Genomic DNA, 25656 nt, shown 5'->3' on the forward strand with positions numbered 1-25656 from the left:
TCGGCCCCCTGGCCCGCCGTCTGCTCCCGATGCCTCATCCGCTCTCTCCCTCACTCTGCTGATGCACTGACTTTCCGTTCAACAAAGGAAAGCCTGTTTGTCACGCTGCGGAGTTCCGAAGAAAAGGGAGGCGAGGCATCCGCTGGCCTTCTCGCCGTGTGCTACAATCGAGTCGACAAAGCAATTGATCCCACCATTTCCACGTAGCTTCTGTCACGTCAACATTGTATAAATGTTAGGAACGTAGCAGCTTTCATGAAATATGTAAAAAATTAACACAAAAAAACTGAACCTGTTGGTTTGACAACGTTTGAGCCCGTTTTTGTGGTCTCAGTTGAGCTGTTTGAAAATACCTGCTGGCATAAAATGAGGGCGGTGACGGGGGAGTGTGTGTGTGTTGAGTGGGAGGGAGATTGACCACCACCCCCTCTTTAAAAGGTTTATTCTATTTGGACCTCTCATGTCATACTTGACAAGCAGAGAGGAAATTATAATCACTGTCTGAAGGTATGTGTCATAATAATAAGATATATTTTTTAAATAACGGAACCTAAAATGTAATAACTGATTCAATGTATAGATGTTTTCTTCCTTTATATTTTAGATGAAGTAATCTGAGCACATTATGGATTTATGGCATAAGAATAAAGAGCTGCTGCCCCAGTACACCAGATATGATACAGTTCCTGGGAGAACTTATTCACTTAAGTAAGTATTTACATACAGTAAGTAAAATTGCCTGGTGTTGTTTAATTTGTTTGCGTTGTTGCATTTTGGGACATTGTAAAATAATATGTGCAGACTGCCCTGATGATATTTGCTTGCATGCTTTATTAATGTAATAGTTATTTCATTTGATAGATGTAGGCCAATAATTTTTCTGAGAATCTTAAAGCAAAAAAAAAAGAAGTTTTTTTTACAATCAAAACTAATTTTCTAATTGTAAATAATGTCAGTAGAATTAATCATCAAACTATGGCCAGATCATCATTATTAATTATGTGCCGGTCATGTTTAAAGTAAACTTTTCATATATATATATTTTTATGCTGATAACAAAATGGCATCTGAAAATACAAATATGCTTTTTAACATGTTTAACTATCATACAAGTTCAAAAAAATAAATAACTGAACTAATGTGTAGTAAAAACTAAATATTTTGTGCCTCTATAATCAACTCGAATGTTGATTGAAAAAAAAAAGTGATCTGATGGTGTGACAATGTCATACATTTTTTTTGGGATCAGGCAGTGTGAGAAAATATGGAAGATAACACGTTGTGATCCATTTTTCATCTCTTCATATCCACATAGCCATTACGACAGACATCAGGCAACGCGTTACCCTCCAGATAACCATGAAGAGCAGCGGACTCATGTCAGAGAGTCCAGCTACTGGACGTTACCTAGATCAAGAACAGGAGGAACGCTACTGGATCATACCAAGTGGACTGAGCCACAGGGGTGCGCCTCTACTTCTCGACACCGATTTTTGTGGGGTCAACATCCGCAGCAGGTCAACATGGGAGATTATGAGTCGAATGCTGCCAGAGAATCGACAACAGCTGGACAGGTGGTGGGAGCCTACGAGAGAGACAAAATAAGAGAGGGATGGCAACGGCGGTGGGAGCCTTCCGATCCTGTTCGTTACAGGGAGTCGTTCAAGAGGGACATCAGCAACTACAGAGAGCTGGAAGCCTGGGCTGCCCGTTACAGCCATTCCCTTCCGAGAAGGAGGCGGATAGAGGCAGAGCTGAGGGGGGCCTCCCATGGGTTGCTGGACAACAGACGAACCGGGATCGAGTCTTGCATGGCGGCAATGCAGCAAGTTGGACAATGTGCAAATGCGAGAGATGATCCAGGACAGTGGGAGAGAGCAGTCAAGGAACAGACCTACAGTCCACCGCGAGCCCCGGACGCGAGCCAGGTGGTGGACGCGAAAGGAAGGATCCAAGTGAGAATGTTTAGTCAGCCCCCTGGTTATGTTGCACCTCCTCCCTATGACAGCCCGCATAGAGGTTCACCAGCGATGCCTCACAGTTGGGAGCAGGGGGAGAAGACACAAGGGAAACCAGACATAAAGCAAAATACATGCCCAGGGTTTGAAGGACACAGGAATCCGGCCCACAAGGTTTTGACGTGTCCACAAATATCGCCGCAAGTTAAGACAACAAAGATAATCCAGGAATCTTCCTCAAAAGTGATCGAAGGACGGAAATTCAGATTACGCAAGGAGACCGGTGGGATGACCATCTTCTGTTTAGTGTCTCGGATCGCAGGCCCAACAGAACACCCACCCATGGCACCTTGTGACCAAGCAAACACTTTGAGCACAGAACTTGGAAAATGCTCACCCATCAGCCGTGAAACTATCCAAACATCCAAGGTGGCAGATGAAGTAGACCACAAGGCAGTCGCACAGATGTCTGCCCTGACCTTTGGCGACCTCAAACCAAGAAAGATGACGCCAAGTTGCATTCAAACTGGACTGCCAGAGGAAGAACTACCAAAGAAAGGCCCATTCAAAGAAAACGTAAATGATGCCACTCAGTCAGTACCACCTGTGTCCGCCAAATATCCTTTGTGGAGGGAGCCAAGTTTCACAAGAAGGACCCTCACGCAGAGTCCACTTGGCATGGAAGTGAGAAGACTCGACATCAAGGAAGGTCCTGAAACCGAGGGGGGGAAAGATGTCCTCGTGATCGACACAACGTGCGTTGTTGTCAAAATGGAACTCATTAAGTCTCCTAAGAAGGAACACGTTCACCTCTTGGGATCCACTATGAACACAGAACATAGTCCAGAACAGAGTCCAGAACATAGTCCCGCCTCCTCTGGCCAATCTTGCAGTCTTCTTAGCCAAGAGCTGCATTGTGATCTAAACCACGAATTAAACCTCTTGCCAATGAACAAAAGGCCTACGGACAGCCTCAACCCATACCATGCGGAGACGACGACTCTTGAGAGCGAGTGTGAAAACGCGGCGAGAGAATCTTTGGAGAAGCGAGCGGAACGAATCCTCGGTATCCACCTTCATGCAAACTCGCTTCCTGATGTGTCCATGAAAGATGCAGACAAGGGACCAGATTCACCTGGAGTGAACAAAAGTGAAATGGAAGGGAAGCTGTCGAAAAAGACCACCGAGGACAAGCAGTCACAGAACCAGCAAGACCAACGGAGAAGAAGGTTGTCTGGCGATGAGGTTACAGGTCCGAATGTTGATCGTGATAACTCTTCTGGATCCCAACAGCAGGTGTCTGACGCGTTTAAGGAAAATGAGACTAGCAGCCAATCTGGAATAAACAATGTAGATCAGTTTGATATGATGCAAGTTCCTCCAGGTGGGTCCACTAAAGAAGTGGCCAACCCTGAACAGAGTCAACATAACAATGATGCCACTCAACTTCCTGTCCTTTCTAATCCTCTCTTAGTTGGAGCCTCAAAAGATGTCCAAGAGTCCAATCCTAATCTTGTGCAGTCACCTTTAGATGTTCAGTCGATCTCGTGCTTCTCAGAGTCTGAGATTGACGAAGCTCCAGATGCCGAGTCAGGAACTCTTAATCCGATAGCAGATAGGACACTTCAACCGGGAACCATATCATTGCCACATGTGGCACCTCTAATTCCCTTTACTGTCCCTTCCACTCCGCCTTCTGATGTAGTAACTCCCCCGGCAATGTCGGAAATGGAGGTTTGTGAGGAAGATCAAGCTGAAAAAGGACAATCGCCACAGCATAGCGAGCTCTGTGACGTCCCTCAGGAATCTCCCATGAATGGGACAGATAAATTGGTGGCACAACAGCAATTCGAATGCTGGCCAGGCAATGAAAAGGCCATCGATATTAATATGGACCTTCTAGACCCGAATCCGACTCAGCAGAAACTTCTTAGCATTCAGACTGAAGAAGAGAACAAGACCGATGATTCAGATGAGCGTTCAGAAACAGTGACTCCAAGACAAAGTGAAGAGAAGATGGTCAGCTCTTTGGACCAGGGAGTAGAAGATGTCAAGCCTAAAGAGACCAATGCGGAGACGTCTGAGGACAACAAGGATTTTACACATCTTGAGGAACAGGCAGAGTGTCAGAGTGACATTTTACCAACTATGAAATCATCTCCTTCCTTACCTGCTGACACAAACCATGAGGCTCCACCCCAAATTTACCCTCCACCACAACAGTCAAGAGAAGAGTTTGCCACTCATTCAGGAACAGAATCAGCCTGCCCTTCAGCTCAAAACCACGATTCTCCTGTTGAACTTCCTGAAACTCTCTCTAACCATCTTCTGATGGGCTGCACACCTTATCCAGAAAAGTCCTTGCTGTTTTCATCTCCTACTCCGCCTCCTCCTGAGGAAAATAGAAGTGTCCCCCAAGGATCAGAACTAGACTACCCTAACTCCCTGTGGGACGCCGTGAATCGCATCAGGAAACATACAGCTCCTGATTCTGAAAACGAAGAAGAGGAGGTCTTTGAGTTTTGGGATCCTGAGAGTGCCAGTGTTGATTTAGAGCAGGGAGTCTTTGAGGAACTTGGGGTGTTAGAAGGCACCGAGATTGCACAAATAATGCCACAGCCCTCGCATGAGGAGGACACGCAGTCTTGTAGTAGCACCAGCAGCCATGACTCTGGGGACACGGTTATTATAGCAGATGAGGACGATGTGGAAGAAACAGAGGAGAAGGGTGAGAGGTGCTGCCTGGTTGAACCTCAACATAACACTGCATGTGAGGAAGACGGAGATGAGAGAAAATATGACCAGAGTGAGAAGAACCAAACTGTGGATGACGGTTTGACAACTAAAGACGAGGACAAGTAGTGCACTTACAGTATGGTGAAAACGTTTCTCATCCTAATGAGAATGTTTCTCATACAGAGAAACGTTCTTGTTCTAATGAGAATGTTTTCTTGTTAGGATGAGAAACGTCTTTACCTGCAAGTGGTAGCTTATTTAGCAGACTTCAGAAGTTTTAACTCATTCCCTGCCATTGACGGCTATAGACGTCAAAAATTCATTTGAACTATTTCTATTAGTTTTAAAAAAAAAAAATCCCCACTTTCGTTAAGAGTATGAAAACCTAGAAAAAAAATTAGTGTACATTTAGAACAAATGTAAAATTTGTGATTAATCGTGAGTTAACTATTGAAGTCATGCAATTAATTACAATTAAGAATTTTAATCGCCTGACGCGATTAAAAAAAAGAAAGAAAAGATTATTAAAAAATGAGGAGCGTCAGGCGATTACAATTTTTTATCGTAGTTAATCGCATGACTTCACTAGTCAACTCACGATTAATCACAAATTTTATATCTGTTCTAAATGTACACAAAACAAATCTAGGTTTTCATACTCTTGTTAACAAAAGTGGAAAAAATGTTAAACTAATAGAAATAGTTCAAATTAATTTTTGACGTCTATAGCCGTCAGTGGCAGTGAATGAATTAAATGTTTCTCAGATATAACATAATGGTGACAACTTGCAAGTAACGCATCAATGTCCTTATAATAAAGTCACAGGTGAAAATATAAACAAACTAGCTCCTGCACTGTCATTTTCACTCATAAATGGAAACTGAAACGTCGTTGTAGGTTCTTCCATAAACGCGTGCAATAGATTACTTTCTCGTCAAGAAAGACGGCAAAGCAGATGCAGAAATCTGACAAAGTTTATATAAAAATGTGGTTGTTCATACAGTTGAAAATAGTAGAAAAATGACAGCAAAATATTTGGTGAGTGTGAACAGTTTGTGAAATGTATTCAACAGTTACGTTTTTTTTTCTCGGGTAGGTACAAGCTGCAGACATACATAACTTAGTTGCTTAATTTACCAGAGGAAGAAAAGTCCCATAATCACAGAAAACCTAGGAGGGAATTTTTTCTACATCTCAAAGGATTATATTTTATCTTTCATTTTTATCTAAGTATCCTAAAGCAGGCAGTGTACCGTATGAAAAATCCTGCAACTAAGAGTCTGATAATCTAATTAAAGAGAGATACTGTTGATTGTGAGGTAGAGATATAAGGGATGAACACAAACCCCTTATTCTCCATGAGTGATGCAACTTCTTCGGAGTATTTGAAATCTTGTGGAATTTTATACAGACTACATCTTTCACCTCAGTCGCCACGGCCATGGCGTGAACCGGCCATTATCCGCAGAGGAGAGACTGCAGCCATGGCGTGAGGATGTCAAAGTTCATCATGTGGGATTTTCAGAGCATGGTCACAAAGGTCTGCAATTAGAATGCAGTGATAAAATAAAATGTCAAACATAACACAATGGAAACCTTAATAAAGTTGAGCACATTTTGCTCCCATCAATTGGTTAGGATTTCTAAAACAATTTTCACGCAAGAAAAACTGGAAATAGAAACAATGTTACTCATCATAAGTCATCATGTATATGCAATGTAAATACAAATATGTTACATGTAATGTCACTGATGTACAACATGAAACACTAATGCCATCTAGTGGCAGAAAAATAATCTCAACAAATCAATACTTCACACTCCAGTTTACAGTACAGTACATCTTTTTAAACGTCAACTTATTTTACCCATTACTATGAAATTACTATCAATGAACTAAAAGTTATTTGTATTAGGTTAACATACTTTTCAACTTTTATGTCAATAACAATATGAAAAATGAAAACAAATATTTTACTGTACATTTAGAATGGATATAAAATGTGTGATGTAGCTTTTGTTGCGTTTGAAAAGCTATATTTGTACATGTACCTGTCCGCTTGCTGCAAAGTTTGTCTTTGACGTTTTCAGTCTCATGAGAGAAGAATTCAACGAGTTCATCTTCGTGCTGCTCAGCAATGGCTTCGCACTGCCGCAAAACGACAAGACACATTGTTTCACGCAGCACAATTCACAGTATAGTCATTTCAATGATGAACTTTGATGGAACTAAAATGTAAAAACTAATACCACAACAACAAAAATCTTCAGAGAATCATACCGCAAATTTTAAACTGCCGGTGACTCTCGAGTCCAGCGTTGCCTCTGAGAGGTCCATGGCTTCACCATTGCGAGATTTGACCCTAATGTAGGACTTCCTGTTGGTGGTGGCGTCTGCGTGTTCGCCATAGTCCTCCATCCTCTCACACACGCTCTCCAGCAGCTCCAGGAGGTTTCCTTCTGAGCGCGCCAGAGGAACCTGATGACAGATGTGGATCACAACCATTGCATTTACAATGATCATTTACAATCATCGAGAAGTTAGGAATTTTCTGTTTCATATAATTTCACATTTCTTTCATGGCTCCCCTCAAAATAAAATGTTTTCAACATTTACATTGTAACTTGACTGACAGGTCGCCGCTGCCAGATCTGCGCATCAAAGTCTGCGCAAATGCCGAGCCCGAGAAAAAAGGCTTTGATAATAAACAAAAGCTAACAACTGTGGTTACGTCCTATTACCAAACTGAATATCAAAGGTTTAAAGGGATACTTTACTCATTGAGCCATTTTTAGCAGTAAAAAGTAAATATTTTGTCCAGAATTAATTTTGATAATGTCATTATTTTTCATGTACAATTAATACCTTCAAAAACATATTTTTCCACTTGATGTCAACTGAAGATGACATCACCTGTGTTGAGGGAATAGGCAACGGCCAATCATGGCTCACCTGTTTTCTGGGTTTGGTCAGCAATTGAGCCATGATTGGTAGTTACCTGTTTCCTGAGCACAGGTTATGTCATCTTCATTCGACAGCAAGTGGAATTTTTTGTTTTTAAAGGTACTAATTGTTAATGAAAAATAATGACATCACATTATATTATAGACAAAATATTATATAATCTTCTTACTGTTGAAAATGACTCAATGTGTCAAGTATCCCTTGAAAAGCCATGATTGATGCAATTTATAGAAAAATTGAGAAAAAAGATGAGATGACTATAACACACGTTTGCCCACCCATCAACGTACTAACTAACCTCCCTGATGGACTGCGTGCCGTCTGGGTTGATTCGAAACGAGCCTGTCTGGATCATTTTCTTGGGGTCAACTTGGGAGATGGCATACTCCATCTCGTCCACCAGAGCCCTGCAAGCTGAGGTGGGTACATGCATTTACTCTCTATTTGCACATATCAATGGCCCATTCATAAAGGATGTCAGGCGCTGGCAGGCACCAACCTCCACATCGGATGTCTTGTCCTTGTCTGGCTGCCTGGCAGGAGCTCAGCAGGAGGAAGAAGAGCACACAGGTTGAAAGCAGGAGAGCCACTTGCCTTTGCCTCATGTTGCGTCTCTTTAATACAATAATGACGACACGACAGGGGGCTGACGTTAACGTTACATCAAGCAGAAACGCTCACGATGCTGAAGAAATTAGCCGGCTTCCTTTTAGCAAACGCTAGCATATCTGTGAGAAAACCTGCCCCAAATTATGCGAACGCTACTGACGTATGCATTTAAAGTGTGGTGGAAACACAAAGTTCGGATGAAACTCACTAGATGCTTGCGGTGATTTGGAAGAGTTGGACGCTCATCTTGTTCGACGAAATGTGGTGACGTAGCAAATGTACAGCAACACGTCAATATGGGAGACAGCGACCCATGTGGCCGGGGTGACGCATGCTCAAAATACAAAATAGTCCACAGGTTCCCACTAAATGATGCTGAAAAGCGGTCTGGCAATGTTACTGTAGTTGTATTGTGTTATTCCCATCAACTTTTTTACTTTTATTTCCTCCAGCTATCTTCATTACTATGAAATTACTTTTTGTCAGACACTTTTAGACTTTTACGCAAGTACTAATAGTCTTCTGTAGTACTTATACTTTTACAAAAAAATCGCTCTCGGGTACTTTACAAAGTAAAATCTGTATTATTATGTCTCACTATACATTTTTGGATCCTTATGGCTCAGTAAGTTTACATAATGCACTTCTTTGTACAGAATATAGTTACTGCTATTCAAATTAGGTTAAATGTTCTACTTTCATATTATTTCTGTCCAGTGGTGGGAGGTAACAAAGAACTTCTTAAATATTTTTTTCAGTTGTCTGTAATTTGTACTCTGTATTGTTTTTAAAACTTCAAATCCCTACATTTGACAACAGACAACATCTCTACTTTCTGCTTCTTTGTCACTTAGTGACCCCCCCCCCCCCAACCTCAACGGATGATGAAAAATATGTTTGTAGAGGTAGATTAAGTCATCCGCGGTTGAGATCTTGGGGAAGGTAAAATGTGTGTATGGCAAAATAGTAATTCATGTTTTACTGCAAACATATTTCTGTAACATTCTTGAGCATGCTAGAGTTAAGACAACAGACCGTTTAATTCACCAAAAAAATATTTCATGTTTATTAAATTACAAAAATACCTAACACAAGATATACATTTATAAATGTAACATGGTTTAAAAAAAATGGGAACCACAGTAGTTTCAATACTGTGATTATATAAAACTATATCATTTAAAAAACAATGTCAGTTCCTTGGCTTTACAGCTGGTTTATCATGTAATATGATGTGGTCAGCAAGCGAATCATATATATGGTCTTCCATCATTCAGTTTATCATGGACACATTGGCATTTGTTTTAAGTGCAAATCGGTTGTTCAACACAAAGATTATTTTTCCTTTTCTCGTCTAAGAACATGTAAATTGGATTCCAGTTGGAATTAACATTTATGCACCAACTGAGTGGGACAGACCACACTTTTTTTCCTTCTAAATACCAGGGCAAAATCAAGCTAGAAGGCAAAAAAAAAAGGGGATACATAAAAAAAAGACAATATTTGGTCTTGTAGTCAAACCTGCAGAAAGATGTGTTTTTTTGTGCTCTGCTGATAGATGCAAGGCACACAGGTGGAGGCACCGTAGAAGACATGTGCAGCTGAGGATTTAGTTAAATAAACAAAGCTTATTTAACCAGGCTGCATTGTGAGGTTTCAATCATTTCATCCCACTTTCTGATTATGCCAGTGAAGTGCAGGAGAACACACATGTATGAGTTTTTTTTGAAAATGATCAAGTATTGACCAGCAGGTATTATAAATCGGCTCACTGACACTTTTGTGCTCCAGCATATCGAACAAAAAAAGGCCACATGATAAAGAATAACAGCGGTTCAGCGAATGTTACCGCCCACAATGTAAAACTCTACTTGCCTTCTCATATTCAGCATAGTTAGTGTTTCCCAGTACTTCACTTACAAATATGCACTTCACATAAATAAGTGGACTCATCATAAATTACCAAATATATTAATTACCAACGTAAGAGTGGTCACGAGATGACCACATTAAATATTCAGCAGGCTCCCTATATGAAACAAGCATTCAACAAATTAGACATACAGTACTAAAAAAAAGTACTATAATATAAAATGTCATATTAAACATGTATAAATACACTGAAGTGTACAACTGATTATAGATTGTACATCATGTGCGCTTAGCTCTGATAGACACACATTCAATAAAATACAATAAAAAGCTAACTCCTCAATATTGGGATGACATGGCACACACCAAAATCCCTTTTTTTCGTATGGGATTTTTCTTATTTAATCTATTCACTTATTTTCTTTAGACATCTTAATTGTAACTAAATATTTCTGTTATGAATATAGTGAAGCGCACAATTATTCATATTAAAATTCTGAGTAAAATTCCCCTTGAAACATATTTTTTCAGGCCGAACTGTGTTTAACATTTAGAATATACACTGCACATTGAGAAAGAGTATAAATAATTTTGAAAATGTTCCTCAAAAAAAGATAGTATATTAATCCTGTAGATAAATACACAATTCAAGAACATCAATTATTTTGTGTATATGGACTTGTTGGTATTTTACTAACATAATACAACAGTCTTCTTTTTTTTTTTTGTCTGACCCATATACAATAATTGAATTTATATTTTAAGGAAATATTTGTTTTGCAGTGGAGTTTTTGGTACCTTCTTCTGTTACATATTATTTATTCTATTCACATAATTATAAGGAATTTTTTTTTTAAAAAGTGCAACATGGGCTCTTGCAATCAGAACCTTGGCAGACATTGCAGAGGAATTTGATTTGAACAGCAACAACAACAGTCTCGGACATTTTAAGGGAAAGTGGAAGGCACTGACAGGTGAAGATGCAAAGATACTGGCCATGCTACAGTGGTCCCAGACTGTGTTGGGACCTCCGTCACGGTGTGCTGTCCACCTGCGACGTCTTCTATCGCTCGATCATAGTGTCCACGTCCATGTCATTCAGTAAATAAATATCCGTGTGCCGTGCAAGCCCCATCTGCAGGAGAGAGGAAGAAGACAAGCACATTTCATCAGTGAGGTGCACTTGGAGGCTCAAGTAAGGTAATTGATCCAAAAAGATTTCCTTAATGATTATTCTTATTGTTAGCAATCAATTTGTAAGTTTATATGGTAAATGCAGAAGAGAGCAACACATAAGGAAGTACGTTAATATGTTAACATTGCACTTATTTGGGCCCATTTGTGCATCTGTGAAGACTGCAGAATAAAAGTGGTGTTTTTTGAAAAACAGGAGAGGGAGGATAATCAATCACATGACTGGTGATTTGAATTCGTGATTTGAGGGTGCTCACCTTTCCTCATATAACCCGGGAAAGTCCTGCAAAAAGAGTAGTTCACACCACGCACACTATTTTATGAAGCTAAAATTTAGAATTCAGACATAAGACACCATGTAAGCAGTCCTTGGTGTTTATTTTTAAACAAATGGTGGGTCTCAGTCAAGAAGCAAAGGACACAAATAAGACAACAAATGTACGCAACACTGCATTCATGTTTCTTCTCTGCAACAGATCGAATGTGCATCAACATAAAAAGGAGGGAACAGATTTTTAAGAAAGAAAACGAATCACAATGATGTGCTTGATGGCATGCCGTTTTGAAAACACTTGGTAATCCTTTTAAAATTAGAATACTGATCTTATGATGAATTTCATTAAAAACACAAATATTTGTCAGCTAAACAAAAAATAGGGTGTGTTTTGTACTAAACACCGTGCTTTAGTTTTTGTACAAAATGTACTAAATGTTGGCCGATTATAGTAACATCGTGATGATGAGCTTTGATCTGAGCTTGAAAACAGTTAGATTTCAACTACACCACTGCACCTGTCATGTGTGCAAAATAATACTGCCACATAAGTAACTTCATGAAAGTTTTTTTTAATTACTTTTTTAAAATTTATTATTTCAAGGGGTCAAAAATACGAATAATTAAGTTTGCTTTATGTTTAACCTTCTTAGAACACAAATTCCACTCAGAAAGGACAGAGCTGGGACTTGAACCAACTACGTCTGGATGACATGCTAACCAGTCAACCACCAATGCACTACATATAAATGAAATGACTACATTATTATTTATTGTTTATTGTTCAATTAATTCATGATCTTAGTTGTCCCCCCTCATTTTTCATATAGTTGTGTTAAGGTTGAAAGTGGACTTAAGGACTGTTTGTCTTAATTTTAATCACACATTTAGCAATACAAATTTTCATTGAACAATAAATAAGAATGTGTTTATAAAGGAATGTGTTTGAGGTCAAAACAAGCAATTGTGCTTAACCCAATTTTACACAGGTCCAGATGGTGGCAATAATAGCTGAGTACATCTGCATCATAGTTTCGGGGGTGTGAGCTTCAAACCCGAACTTCGGGTTTTCTCCCATATTCTGAAAATGTCGGTTACGTGAAGACTAATTTGACTTAAGGTAAAAATGTGTGTGAAATGGTTGTAATGAGTAAGAGAAAATACATCAAACTATAACAAGTTTAAATCTCAATTTGAGACAACATTCAAAAAGAGTTTAAATGAAGTAAAAGATTTCAGGTCAATCTGAAAGGAGTTTTGTTGTTGTTGCTTTAAGCAATAAAGACAGTTTACTTTAATTCCAGACTATCTTAAACAAATGGTTTGACCCACCTTATGAAATTGGTTTAAAAGTTAAAATATCCGGTTGCACTAAATGAATTATTGCATGAGTCAAAGCTTAAATATTAAGTGTGATTTTTTTTTTTTTTAAGTTCATCCAGTGCTTCATTTTATTTCAATGTAGACCGAGTTGGAACGGAGTGCAGAGATGTTTTTATAAATCCCACGCCATCGAAAACCTTCAGCTGCAGCTACGTTGCAATGCTCTTTCTGCTTTACCAGTATAATATGTAGTATACATACAAGTATGTTTTAGTACAGTATGTGCACTCCCATGATAATATTGCAGATTCCTTCCCATTGAATGCCGCATCGCCATTAACTGGTTTGGATTGAAACACACAAAGCAATGTAAAGAATACTGAGGCATATACCGGTATAAATGTTATAGTGTATTGTAACATAAAATGCAAATTATGTTACAAATGGAGTGGGATTTTAACTTTTAATGTTAGATTAAAATGTGGATACAACATTCATCATAATATCAAAAAGACAAAGAAGTGAAAAAAAAAAAGCAAAGAGATAAAAAAAAGAAGACATTTTTACCACGGATGCACAAATAAAGATATCAGGCGCCATTCCGTGGCATGAAACTTGGTCGTTCGTATGAAGTGTCTATAGTTCACCCGGTTGTGTTTTATCTACTTGGACTACTTTGTATGACCTCTCACATTTGATCCCTTTTACTGAGTAATAAATCAGCAATTTCATGAAAACAGTTATCTCAGAGACACACTAAATAAAGGATCAGTGCAACTGTCACTGATTAATACTCTGACTTGAAATCTAACAAGACGTGATGAAATGTAATCATCCAAGCATAATTGTGCAAACATTCACCTTCAGTGCCTTGAACACGTTACATAATATCATAAAACAATTATTCTGAATATTATTTGGCAAAACAATTCGGACTTTTCCGTTTTTACATATGAAACAAACTTATGATGCAGCAAATAAACGTGAAGAAATCCAGTGACTCAACTGCATCGGATTAATTTGACATGATGGAGCATACTGATATTTGACTGGGATGCCTATAATTTTTTTTTAATTAATTTGTAAAATTTCAGTCATTGAACTCATTCACTGCTTTTTATCTATGACTGCAACTGTCTGTAGTGTGAACATTTTGTGCCTCCTTCATTGACCTGAAGCAACAAACTTAAGTTTGTTGAAACTTTTAAATGATGTCAGCTTCCCCAGTTTGAGGTCTTCACTCCAAGGCTATTCAGCATGACTACTGCAACAATTTCATGATGTAAATATACTGGCTGAACATTTTGCAGCTCATATAAAGATTTGACTAAAAAAATAAACATGTAGTATTAATTGCGCTTTGCCATATGAAAGCAAACACGGTGCAACCTGTAAAGTCAGCGTCTTGGAACAGATTGTGTTCAACCTTGTCGATTTTCTAAAATTAGATTCATACAGAAGTGGATTTATATAGTGGCATGCAAAGTCGAACACTCTCCTGATGTCGACTTTACATACACCGATTCTGATAGCCGGTCGGTCCGACACGAGAATAATATGAAAGATAGACGGGGAAAATGCTTCGACAAACTCCAACAGTCCCGGTTGAGTACAGGGCTCAGAGTCTTCAGAAGAAAGAGGAATGCTGCTGTTCATCTCTAGGAGTCGCACTCAGACTGTTCCTCTATGAACACAGCAGGTCGATTGCTTACCCTGCTGCCAAAGTCCAGGCAGGAGACCCCCAGGGCGACCAAACAGTGCCACACCTGCACAAAAAGACAGGACAGACTAGTCAAATAGCAGAAAAAGACATTGAGTGGAATGTGATTGTTTTGAGCACTGTTTATTTGCTTGCTCATTACTGTAAAATGTGGTCCAAAATGTGAGCACTATGGTAAATAAGCCACACCAACTGAATGTGTAAAAAAAAAAAAATCCAGAAGAATCTGAACATTTTTCCACATGCATATTAAACACACAAAAACAAGAGGAAAAAATGTCAACCTTACTATAGGAAATAAACACAGAGCACCTTGAAAAACTAAAACAATGAAACTGATTTTGCCACGTTAAGGAAAAGTTGAGAATAGCTGAGAACGCAACCCTCCTTGAATAGAGAAAAAAACGCCAAATAAGCTGCATTTTTAACTCATTCACTCCTACCCATTTTCACTGAAGCAATCTCCTTCACTCTCGGCTGTTTTACTGGATTTTGACTGATTTTGCAAGGCCCACAGAATATTGTGTTCTATTGCTATAAAAACATGGAACCTACCAAAAGAAAGATTAGAGTCCCTCTCTCTCCTTTCATCAGGAAAAAAAAGTATATTCCCATCAGCTTCCGTTTTGCAGCAATTAGCATTAGAATATAGCTAAATTTCCTCATCATTCACAAATCTATTTAGCAATTGAGTAAAATAGCTTTTTTTCAACATGGCCCTGGTTGATCTCCTTTGCTCTGCTGCTACCTGCTGGCCGGTTGTGTAATAACTGCCATTTTTTCAACCGTTCTTTGCAGTTGAGAGTCTTTGAGACACTTAAAACAATTAAAATAGAATGTAATTATAAGTTTTTGGGAGCAAATGAGTTAAGTTGAAAAACTTGATGACGGCATATTAGGGCCACGTATAAATATTTTTTAGAGGGGGTATAGTGGCAAATACTTCTATAGAAATAAACTCGCAAATTTGCCACTTTATAAAGTCACAAATTTGTGAGATATTTCTCAGAATATTACCCCACCCTCTAAACTAAATAATAATTATATGTGGCCCTAATACACCATTGTACAACTTTATGGTAGTTATTCCACACAAAAAACAAACCCTGCCATTAATTTTTTTTCTCTCTAGTGGCACAAAAATCTTCAAGCTTCTATTGTAAAACACTCCAAAACTAATTAGCTGTTGAATAATGCAGCAGGAAGCCAACTCACCAGGTAGCCTACAAAGCCCAGGTAGGCGACGGAGAGCAGAGCGACCAGGACGTAGAGCAACACGCTGTGTAGAGTCGCCACATAAACCACCACAAAGTACATGTTGATGGCACAAACCAACAGGATGACAACGCCACCACCGATCTTCCAAAACCTGAAGGAAACAACAAGATACTTTCATTACAGATGTTAGATATGTACATGGATAATACGGAATATTGGCTAAAGTTGCCTTGACGCCCGAAGGATTGGACAGAAGATGACCTACACCCCTCACATTTTTTTGTAAATATTTAATCAAATATTTTGAAACAAAACTGAGGAAAATGACACTTGGCTACAATTTAAAGATGTTCACAGCTTGCATGGCAGCGTCAAATGTACACTACAAAATAAATTCTTCTTCTTTAAGCCCAGGCCATATTTAAGTAGAGCAACAATTCGTTCTTTTTTTATTCCTCAGAGTTATTTGTCATTAGGTGAAAGAGTGCTCACGTGATATACTGTTACAAAACTTTTGTCAACAGAGCATAGTTAGTCACTTTGTAGACAGTCGTAGTTTACTTACCAGCCATTCGCAAAGTCGTTCATGATGGACGTCAGGCTGGTGAAGGTCAAAATTGGGATCAAGGCAAAAGGAAGCTGAAGGACGAAAAGCAGAATTAGTTGTATACATCCTGTACCAAAATCTCATATATGCGTGCACTTAAAAAAAAAAAAGAAGTAAATATAGCAGGTTTTGCAAGTGTTCCTAAACGAGTCAGACCTGCATGCTTTGCAGCACATTAAGGAAGTCGTTCATCCCAGTCAGATGCTGCACATCCTGAAAGATGGCGACCAGCAGCGTTGGCGTGATGGCGATGGAACGCGTCAGCAGCACTCGTGCGAAGCGAGACCATCGCAGGTTTAAGAAACCCTTACCAAATAGTGAGGGGGAAAACATAAGCACATTGTCTTTCTTTGTTTCGATCTACATTGTCGGCAATCACGCAAACGTACCTCCATAACAAACTGTCCAGAGTAGGTGCCTGTCATGGTGGAGCTCTGTCCTGCTGCAAGGATGCCGATGGCCCAGATGTACAACGCGGCAGGGCCAAAGACGCAGCCCAGAACCACACCCTGAATAACAAGTGATATCAAATAAAAATGGATATATTTCGTATTTTTCACAATGCACTTAAGTACGTTAATCAGGAAAAAATAATAATAATAAAAAACAAGTAAGTTCAGAATAAGAAGTGCCTTCACTACTGTCACTGTAAGCTGTGCCTAAAACAAAATGGTGATTTAAGTATACTCAACTGTTAAGTCAACATAAAACATACTATTATAATTCAGTAAAGGGCCAAATGGTGGTTTACAGCAAAGTTAAGGTTGAGTTTGCTAATTGCTAACTGCTAATTGCTAAAAGGTCATATACAAAACAACATTCAGACTTTGGTAAAGTTTGAGGTCTCTTAAAAAGGCCAAGTCAGTCCAAAATTTGCTTTAATTTTTTATGAGACGACATTAGTTTAAACATGGTATTCGGATTAATATCGCTCATGGGGCGGCCATTTTGTCACTTGCTGTCGACTGAAAATGACATCACAGTTGTCGGGGCTCAGGTAACGACCAATCGCGGCTCAGCTTGCAAACATCACATGACCAAGCCCAGAAAATAGGTGAGCTGTGATTGGCCGTTACCTGAGCAACGGTGATGTTATTTTCAAGTGACAGCAAGCGGCAAAATGGCCGCCCACTAAGATGGAAAAAAACAGGCTGCATTTTGCTGCTTAACTCATATTTCATATTTTATTTTTCTCAGTTGCATGTTTAGACTGGTGGGGCTGCATAGAACACATTATTGGAAAAAACATGTTTGGGTTGACAACAAAGTCACTTTTTTTTTCTCTACAAAAAATAGACCAAGCAGCATTTGAAAGTGAAGGCACCATCTAATATTCCAATTATGACCGACACTACCTCCGCAAAGAGTTGTGTGAGGTTACCTGTTATTTAGTGGAAATAAATGTGCTTACTTTGACCTATAATTAAACTTCTTAAAAATCTTACACCAAGTATTGATAAGCAGACATACCCCCTTGTAGATATCGACCTCCAGTGTCTTATTGTTGTCAGGGAAGAGACCTTGGTGAGGGATGCTGGTTGCATTGCATTCGCGGTTCTGCCACCAGAAAATAAATATGAATACTGTAGTGTACTTTCAGTCTGATTGCTAAATACACTTTAGTACACCTACCATATCACTGTTGGTCTTATTGTAGAAGGCCTGGGCAAATACTGCTACAACAAAGACGTTGATGAGGAACGAGATGAAGAGCGCGATGGTCGACTCGATGAAGTAATACTTGTTGGCTTCCTTCACTTCCTTTTTATTTCGACGGTCAATATCACGAGACTGGTGCATGGGGAAATAAATGAGAGTTAATATTATTTATTAGTTTCACACAAACAAGTCATTTAAAACGCTCTTAGTAAGCACTGATACCAGCAGGGTTGCCACTATCAATAATGTAACATATGCAATACTGTGTCATTATTAAATTTCCTCTCTGACAGATTCAATTTAAAAAAGTATTATATTTGTAAATGCATATTTTCCCTAAAGTCTTGCAGTACATGCAAGTTTACTTCAGCAACACTAGATTAAATTATATTATACAAAAGGAATGTGGTTAATGGTAAAGAATTCATAAAAAAAAAAAAAAGCTTTTGACTACCGGTACTCTCTCTACCACTACTCTTGAGTATTATCTCTACTGGATGCCTGAACTCACTTCAACTTGCTTCAAGATGCCACACAATGGGGCCCAAAACAAAGCTATTAATGCTTTGGCCTAAGAATTCTTTATAATTTATTCCGACGCAATAAAAACAATTCTCACTTTGACCAGAGCCGAGTGAAGGTAGATATTGTGCGGCATGATAACAGCGCCTACGATGCCAACGGCCTGCTCCAATTGCGTGGGCCCACATCCGGCACAATACGGCACAAACATGCCCTTCAGGACCTCCCCCTGGTCTGGTTTCACAAGCACATACTACAGGGAGAAGAGCAAAGAGTTAAAAATGTTGTTGATAGCCTTGGTCGAATAATGAGGAGAAAAGTTACCTCGTAACCAAAACTTAAAGCCATTACAGTGATAAGAAAGCCGAAGAAAGCTTCTAGTTTCCTCAGGCCTACAACAGGGATCAATGTCAACAATGAGGGCACACTCGACTGAAAGCTTTGATTTAAAAATCATCACATACCGTATTTGTCCAAAAAGAGGAACACAAATGTATCTGTAATGGTAATGAGCACTCCAGCCCATAAAGGAATCCTGCAGGAAGAAGGAAAAATGTGATATTGAGCAACCACAACAAAAATATTTCATTTTCATAGAGTAGTAGTAGTAAAGATATGCTAGATACCTGCCCGCAGAGAGAAGATTGAGAGCTATTGCGCAGCCAATCACCTCCTGCATGTCTGAGCCAATAATCGCCAACTCCACCATTACCCATAATATGATTCGTGGGACCTGTAGGAAAGGATGCACAATTTTACATAGCCTTCTAGAGCAAAAACTGCTAGACAGTTTCACCACTAACCCCCCAAAAAATCAGTGATTGAAAAACTAAAGAACGATCTGACATTTCGCTGACATGGAGGGAAAAGGGGAATTTTAATGAAATAAATAAAATAAAATCCAGAAAAATGAAAAAGACAGAAAGTGATTTCATTGTGACAACGCCTGCCTATCAATTACAATTATACATAGTAGATACAGTGAAAGTCTGGCGCGCCACCGGGCTAATAAAACGCTGTGAGAAAGCCTGTAATATACAACAGGCAGTTATACAAAATAATATAATCATAAGTGTTTATTATTCATTTATTATAAAAGTGCATTTCTCTTTTAATAAAGCATTGATTAATAAAAGCCTATCTTAGACGCCTGGTAGTCTCTGTATATGGGTAAAAAAAAAGAAGAAAAAGTCCCATGTTGCCATTGTTGTTCTAAACAGGAGGATGGATGCTCACAGTGGAATATTGCCGGTTGCAGACTTCTGCCAGGTGCATTCCCGTGACGACGCCGAGACGTGCTGCCAACCTCTGCAACAGCAGTCCGATGACGGTGGCTGCTAACAGCACCCATAGGAGCTGAGGAGGAGAAGATCGGCAGGAGATTCATTGGATGGAGTTTGGGCTGGGCAAAATGGTTTGAAAATAAAATCTACTTTTTTCACAGGATTCCAATATTATTGGACTTTTTGTTGCCCCCCCCCCCCCCTGTTTATTTACAGGCATGCAAATCACAAAGTAAAATCACACCATTGACAATGAAGCATTTTAAGCTACGAGACATTCAAGATGAACAATTTCAAAGCATTCACCTTAAATCCAGCTTTTGCTCCAGACTGCAAGTCAGACTCAATGTTCCCTGGATCCAAGTAAGCAATGCTCATCAAGAACCCGGGTCCAGTGAAAGCCCAGAGTTTCCTAAAACTGAATACCTGAAAAACAAGTGAATAGAGCAGGTGACTTTTCTTCATTAATGTATCTGCAAAGTAAATGAGCAATGAAATACCATTTATTTGAGTCAGACAGTACCTGGTTGACATCTTCGGGAATAGCCACCTTCTCTTCAAAGTATGTGGAGAAGGGCTCATCTACGTCTGCAGGAGAGGATGGAGGAGTGATAGAGCTGTACTGGTTGGTCTCTGTGTCCCCGTTGTCTTGAGGAGAGTCCTCTAAGAAAACACACAGAAAACAGTATTTTATTGTAATACGCCCACAGGTGGTCAAACATACCGTAGACACAGTCACCTATGTACTTGGCTGACTGAACAAAATAAACACATGATACGCACATTCATACACAACAGCCCCAATTGACAGCCAGCCGCGATCCTGACCACACAACAGTCAACTCGACACGATCATTTTATGACTCCCACAACACTCACCAGGCCAGGCTCCACCTTCTAAAGCCACACACACTTAAAAGTCACAGATATTATAGTGTGGAATATGAGGATGGCGACCCCAAGTGGACAAAAATAATACTTGCACCTCATATGCGCATTCTGTTGTTTAATAATACAAAATCCATTTGTATCCAATTTATCGAATTGATTCTAAACATGTTTGACAGCGATTTTGTTAACGAAGTGGGAAAATGATCAATTCTGAACGCGATTATTTTATACCAAACATAAAGCATAAAGCTGACATATGCATACAGTAAGTGTAAAGTATGACTACATTCTGGATTAAACATTTGCTTTAATGAGCAGAAACAGCCATTGTAAAACTAACTACAAGGGGAAAGTTACTCATGTCAGTTTAAAAGTTGTTAAAGTGAGTATTCTACTTTCCTGCTTTACTTCCTTCATTAATGACACCAACCAGCCCCAAAGGACAATGTGGACTTGACTGACCGGTGACACTAAATGACTCAACTCAGCCTTTTTAAAAGTCAAAACATTCTGACATTACACCAAAAAAGAATTCCCTGGGAAGACAGAGCTGCAAAGAAATGTGTCAACATATCACTGTGTGCACAAATAGAACTAATTGAACTTTAGCCCTAACGTTACTCGTACAGTAATACATTTCACTAAATAGAACTGTCAAAATCAGACCAAAACAAAAAGAAAAGAAAAAAAGAACTGATTTGGAAAATGTAGTGTACATCAACTTTTTTTGTAGGTTTTTCGCATTTCAATCTTTAATTATTTATATTTTTTTCAAGCCCTTGTGGCATAACACTGACAAGAATGAAGTACCGGTACTGCCATTCTGATATCAAGTTGTATACGTGTGCGTGCATGCTGCTCATGTTTCTGTTGTTGTAATCTGTTACCTTGCAAGAGGTCTCCACCCTGCTGGTCCTTCATCAGAGCAGGCCGATAGATCCCTGGGAACTTGAGGGATGACTTTCAGCCGCCTAACAAAAACAAACCAAAACAATCGGAATATTTTACTGAAGCCTGAAAGATTTCTTCTGAAAAAAATGCACAAATCTCTTGACTATTTTTGAAAAAAAAAAAAAAAAAGTTGTGTTTTGTGGTCAAGCAGAGCACCACATTTTCAGTTTTTAAGGGTGTTGCAGGATTAGGGGACACAATGTATGCTTGACTTTGACATGAATCGTGATTAAATTCATTTGAGAAGATGTTGCAATCATTTGACTTCCTGCATCTTCCGCTTTATCTTTTTTCAATATAAAATATTTGGGGTGACCGACCTACTAAGGCAAAAGTTTCCCTTCCACTTTGGATGAAACCTTCCTCCTACATTTAAAAAATAATAAAATAAAATACTCTACTAGTGTACACAAGATATTCTTTGATGTCAGCTCTCCAAGGATGAAATTCCATTCCAGGCAAAGGGCATAACTTTGAAACATTTCTCTGACACAGATTAGGCACATGACTGCAGGATCATGAGGTAAATGCCACAAAGAAACTTCTCCACCCAGTCAAGGTTTCACTTCCTCAGCAATCAATATTTTGTGACTCTGTTTGACACTGTTTGGATTTGCAGGACTACTTCTTGAATAATTTGATTAATTATTTATTTTAGTAAATAACCAGCATATGATGACGTTGATAATCTGAGTCTTTTTTCCCCCCATTTTGCTCAATGACAATGTGCAACAAGTGAATAGATAATTCTATACAAAAGGGACAACACACTCAATTTCTTCGACAGGCTTATTAGATACGTTTCTGGTGATAGCATTTACAATGAGTTCCATACAGTTCTTGGGGGCTTTACGAAAATTCAGTTTTATAGGACAACAATCAGTATCCCATAGTTGGCTAGGAAACAAGAGAAAAAATGAGTAAATACAAATACGGGATTTCTTTATCCGCACTAGGGCTTTGTCTTTACCGTATAGTGTATAATGTTAATTTCTATGGAATATAATGCATTCTGAAAATAAATAATTTAGCTAGCACGCTGGGACATAATTGGTTTGAGCTTAGAAGGTCCACTGTAGATGATCCAATCATTTGACTACTAGTTGATGACTGGTCCTGTGATGCTGTCTAATGGAGTCATTTGTCATTTCTTTCGAGGCCAGTGGTCACACAAGCTCACATGAGCCACGTAAACTTCCCTCAATAGGCTGATTAAAACATGCTTTAGTACTAAACAGGAGCAAATGCACATGTGAATTCAAGGAATGGGTTGGAAGTTGGATGGACTGAGTTTTTATTAGAGATCATTTTATAGTGACACATTTTCATGCCTGCACAAAACCAATATAGTCTACTAGGGGTAAAGGTATGTCACACACTAAAATCCAGTGGAGAACATAATGTTGTATGTGTCAGCACTTGGTCATTAAAAGATAATTTAGAGATTGCCGGTGGTTGGGGTGGGGTGTGTGGGGTAGTTATTTAACGCTGGGGAAGTATTTAAAAAAAAGAGTGGCATCTAGGTTTTTGGTTGTTGTTTTTTTTTGCTGTCGAAATGTGTCAAATTTACCTCGAATAGCAAGTAAGAGTGAAAGTATTGCCTGTGCGGCTCAATTTTTTTTTTATGATGATGACTGTTTGGACCCTGGAAGAACGTAGTTCAAAAATCCTTTATCTCAAATGGAATTTCTGTTTTGAAAGTCAGTGATCAGTATCCCAGAGCATATTGTTGCAGATGTTGAGGTACCACTGTATGCCATTTATTAGGATAATATCAATTTTCACCAATTGACAAATACCTTCCTTTTGATCTGAATGGGAAAAAGTAACTGAGAGATAAGGCACTTTATCAGCACTTGGCAGCATTTACAATCACAAGTGCACATCTGTGACAACTCCCAAACGAACAAGTGACGTCTAATGGTAAAATACAACAGTCCCAGGAGTTCAAGTAGAGAAATAATTAGATTGGGTGTTGCTGGGGTTAACCTAAGAAAATTATGCAACAACAATATGTTGTGTCTGTTGACAAGCATACAATTCTAAAGGCTTGCTGCAGAACCATTTCAACACTGCTGCCTCATTCAATAGAAAATCCTCGAAATCGTAATCGAAAGGTGATATTGGCAAGCTTTCATTACCGGTACTATATGGAGAGTTTGATACTTTACTAATGTGAAAGATTAGAGCTATTAGTAAGAGGGGGAAAACTGGTCCATCGAGGTGTCAACAGGATGACTGGTAATGACGCAGGTTGTTACAAAATGTTCAAAGGTGAATAAATAGAACTGTACAGAAATTGCAGCTGTGATTACTAATTATTCAAAAACAATCCGTTTAAAAAAAGAAAGACGGGTCAGAATACAAAACAGAAATTATGGTGACAATGACGACTGGAAGATGGACTATTATGACGGGGATTTAGGTTTTACCTTAAGTAGGGTTACTTTTTGTTATCAAAACTTGTAACCTCTCGTTCTGATGCCCTAGGTAAAGTAAAAATAACCTGCCCACATTGATTAGTGTCTTTTTTTGTACATGTAATACTCTACATGTTAAATCATACATATACCTAACTACCTATACAAAAAAAAAATCCATAGCAGGTTGACTATATAAAACACAGAAGCTAACACATGCTACGTCCGTGTTAGCTAGCTTCCTAGATTGCATCGCTTAAAGTGACCTTTACCAAAGTACAGTATTTAAAATAACCATACCTGATTATAGTGTAGGGAACAGTCTATAATATTGTAGTTAGGCAATGGCGTCCGATATCCAATACACACCATGGGTATAAATGTAAAGTCAGAGAATAGAATCAGCGTTATCAGGTTGAACTCAAGCACATTTGCGTCTTGCTGGATCTTGCCATGTCAACTTTTAGTTCAAGAGTCACTGCGCATGCTCATACAACCAACACTTCCCCGATTGGTCAGTGAGTAAATGCCACCTAAATTATCCCTTGATTTTGTCTGCCAGGTAAAATGTTGTTACTTGTCAGACACCGCTTTGTGTGTGTGTCATAGACCGATAAACATTAATTTCGTCTTGGATTCTGAGCCGTACGTCGAAGTTGCGATTGAGGTAAATGTTAACATATGTTATGTTCTGGGCTGGGTGGCCTTGTGCCATTTTGCAGTTTTGATTGTATTTGTCCATTACAGCATCATTTTGCAAACATAATTTGCCGACTTTGTGGCTAATACTTTGACAAAACATCTGCAAATATGTGAATCCGCGGGTGCCAATCGGCGAATACGCGGTGCGGTCGGCTGTACATCGTTCACCCAAATGGCCCGTTTGGATTCTGATAGTAGTAAATCCCAGCATGGTCAGTAAGAGGCGCTGTTGCCATTCCACGTGAAATCAAGTAAATGGGTAATCTGAGACTGGATGAAGAATCTTAAATTGGTTCATTTTATTTATTTATTTATTTATATATATTTTTAAATGTATTTATTTTATTTATTTAAAAAAAAATGAAAGAGGACATAAACAAAAAATATGTAAAACTTGTCATATCTGCCCCTAATTAACACAAAAGGAATGACAAAATTACAAAAAATAAATTCAATATCATAATTTACTGCTACATATTGAAATGCATTTTTCTTTTCATTCATTCTTTCATTAAAGTATTCTCCGAAGTTGTTATACATTATTATTATTAATAGTAGTAGTAGTAGTATTATTATCAACTAGCTAGGTTGTCAATTAAATCAACATTTGCAGCTGAGCTGTTTTACCCATATACATGCTTAAGAAGAAAGTATGAGTCACTATTGATCCACCTGTCTTCCAAACCTCCACATTTTCCCCTTAAATTTTCTGTGTGCTACTTATGGTTTAACTTTTGAACTGTCACTCAGC

At 38.7% G+C, this 25656-nt stretch overlaps 3 protein-coding genes across 3 annotated transcripts; 1 reads left to right on the forward strand and 2 right to left on the reverse strand.

The window, feature by feature from the left end:
* The first annotated feature begins 383 nt into the window (after positions 1-383).
* Positions 384-6085, forward strand: LOC147167085 (uncharacterized). The gene is made up of 3 exons (XM_086087517.1): positions 384-507; positions 605-708; positions 1316-6085. The coding sequence occupies exons 2-3, from the start codon at positions 626-628 to the stop codon at positions 4818-4820; spliced, it is 3588 nt and encodes a 1195-aa protein (XP_085943643.1). The 5' UTR covers positions 384-507; positions 605-625; the 3' UTR covers positions 4821-6085.
* cnpy2 (canopy FGF signaling regulator 2) lies at positions 5652-8540 on the reverse strand. Its single transcript, XM_086087519.1, has 6 exons — positions 8478-8540; positions 8160-8274; positions 7959-8074; positions 6977-7174; positions 6748-6844; positions 5652-6237 (listed from the first exon to the last, which is right to left on the reverse strand). The coding sequence occupies exons 2-6, from the start codon at positions 8263-8265 to the stop codon at positions 6194-6196; spliced, it is 561 nt and encodes a 186-aa protein (XP_085943645.1). The 5' UTR covers positions 8266-8274; positions 8478-8540; the 3' UTR covers positions 5652-6193.
* Positions 8541-10025: 1485 nt separating this feature from the next.
* Positions 10026-24658, reverse strand: slc11a2 (solute carrier family 11 member 2). Its single transcript, XM_086086948.1, has 17 exons — positions 24504-24658; positions 21720-21803; positions 20465-20604; positions 20248-20367; positions 19895-20014; positions 19285-19391; positions 19123-19193; positions 18983-19050; positions 18756-18911; positions 18110-18268; positions 17948-18034; positions 16867-16986; positions 16634-16783; positions 16436-16509; positions 15868-16021; positions 14645-14698; positions 10026-11276 (listed from the first exon to the last, which is right to left on the reverse strand). The coding sequence occupies exons 2-17, from the start codon at positions 21751-21753 to the stop codon at positions 11205-11207; spliced, it is 1686 nt and encodes a 561-aa protein (XP_085943074.1). The 5' UTR covers positions 21754-21803; positions 24504-24658; the 3' UTR covers positions 10026-11204.
* Between the last annotated feature and the right edge of the window lie 998 nt (positions 24659-25656).

The sequence above is a fragment of the Leptonotus elevatus genome, chromosome 10 (genome assembly GCF_054856555.1).
Source record: "Leptonotus elevatus isolate MCC_2025b chromosome 10, RoL_Lele_1.0, whole genome shotgun sequence".
Taxonomy (NCBI): domain Eukaryota; kingdom Metazoa; phylum Chordata; class Actinopteri; order Syngnathiformes; family Syngnathidae; genus Leptonotus; species Leptonotus elevatus.

Coding starts and splice junctions, on each gene's coding strand:
- slc11a2 (XM_086086948.1), bottom strand. CDS start 21,753: ATGAAGGACCAGCAGGGTGGAGACCTCTTGCAAG. Junction 19,051..19,122: donor CCTCTTTTTGGACAAATACG/GTATGTGATGAT, acceptor TCCCTGTTGTAG/GCCTGAGGAAACTAGAAGCT. Junction 18,035..18,109: donor ATAAGACCAACAGTGATATG/GTAGGTGTACTA, acceptor TTCTGGTGGCAG/AACCGCGAATGCAATGCAAC.
- cnpy2 (XM_086087519.1), bottom strand. CDS start 8,265: ATGAGGCAAAGGCAAGTGGCTCTCCTGCTTTCAACCTGTGTGCTCTTC. Junction 8,075..8,159: donor ACAAGACATCCGATGTGGAG/GTTGGTGCCTGC, acceptor TACCCACCTCAG/CTTGCAGGGCTCTGGTGGAC. Junction 6,845..6,976: donor CCGGCAGTTTAAAATTTGCG/GTATGATTCTCT, acceptor GTTTTGCGGCAG/TGCGAAGCCATTGCTGAGCA.
- LOC147167085 (XM_086087517.1), top strand. CDS start 626: ATGGATTTATGGCATAAGAATAAAGAGCTGCTGCCCCAGTACACCAGA. Junction 709..1,315: donor GGGAGAACTTATTCACTTAA/GTAAGTATTTAC, acceptor ATATCCACATAG/CCATTACGACAGACATCAGG.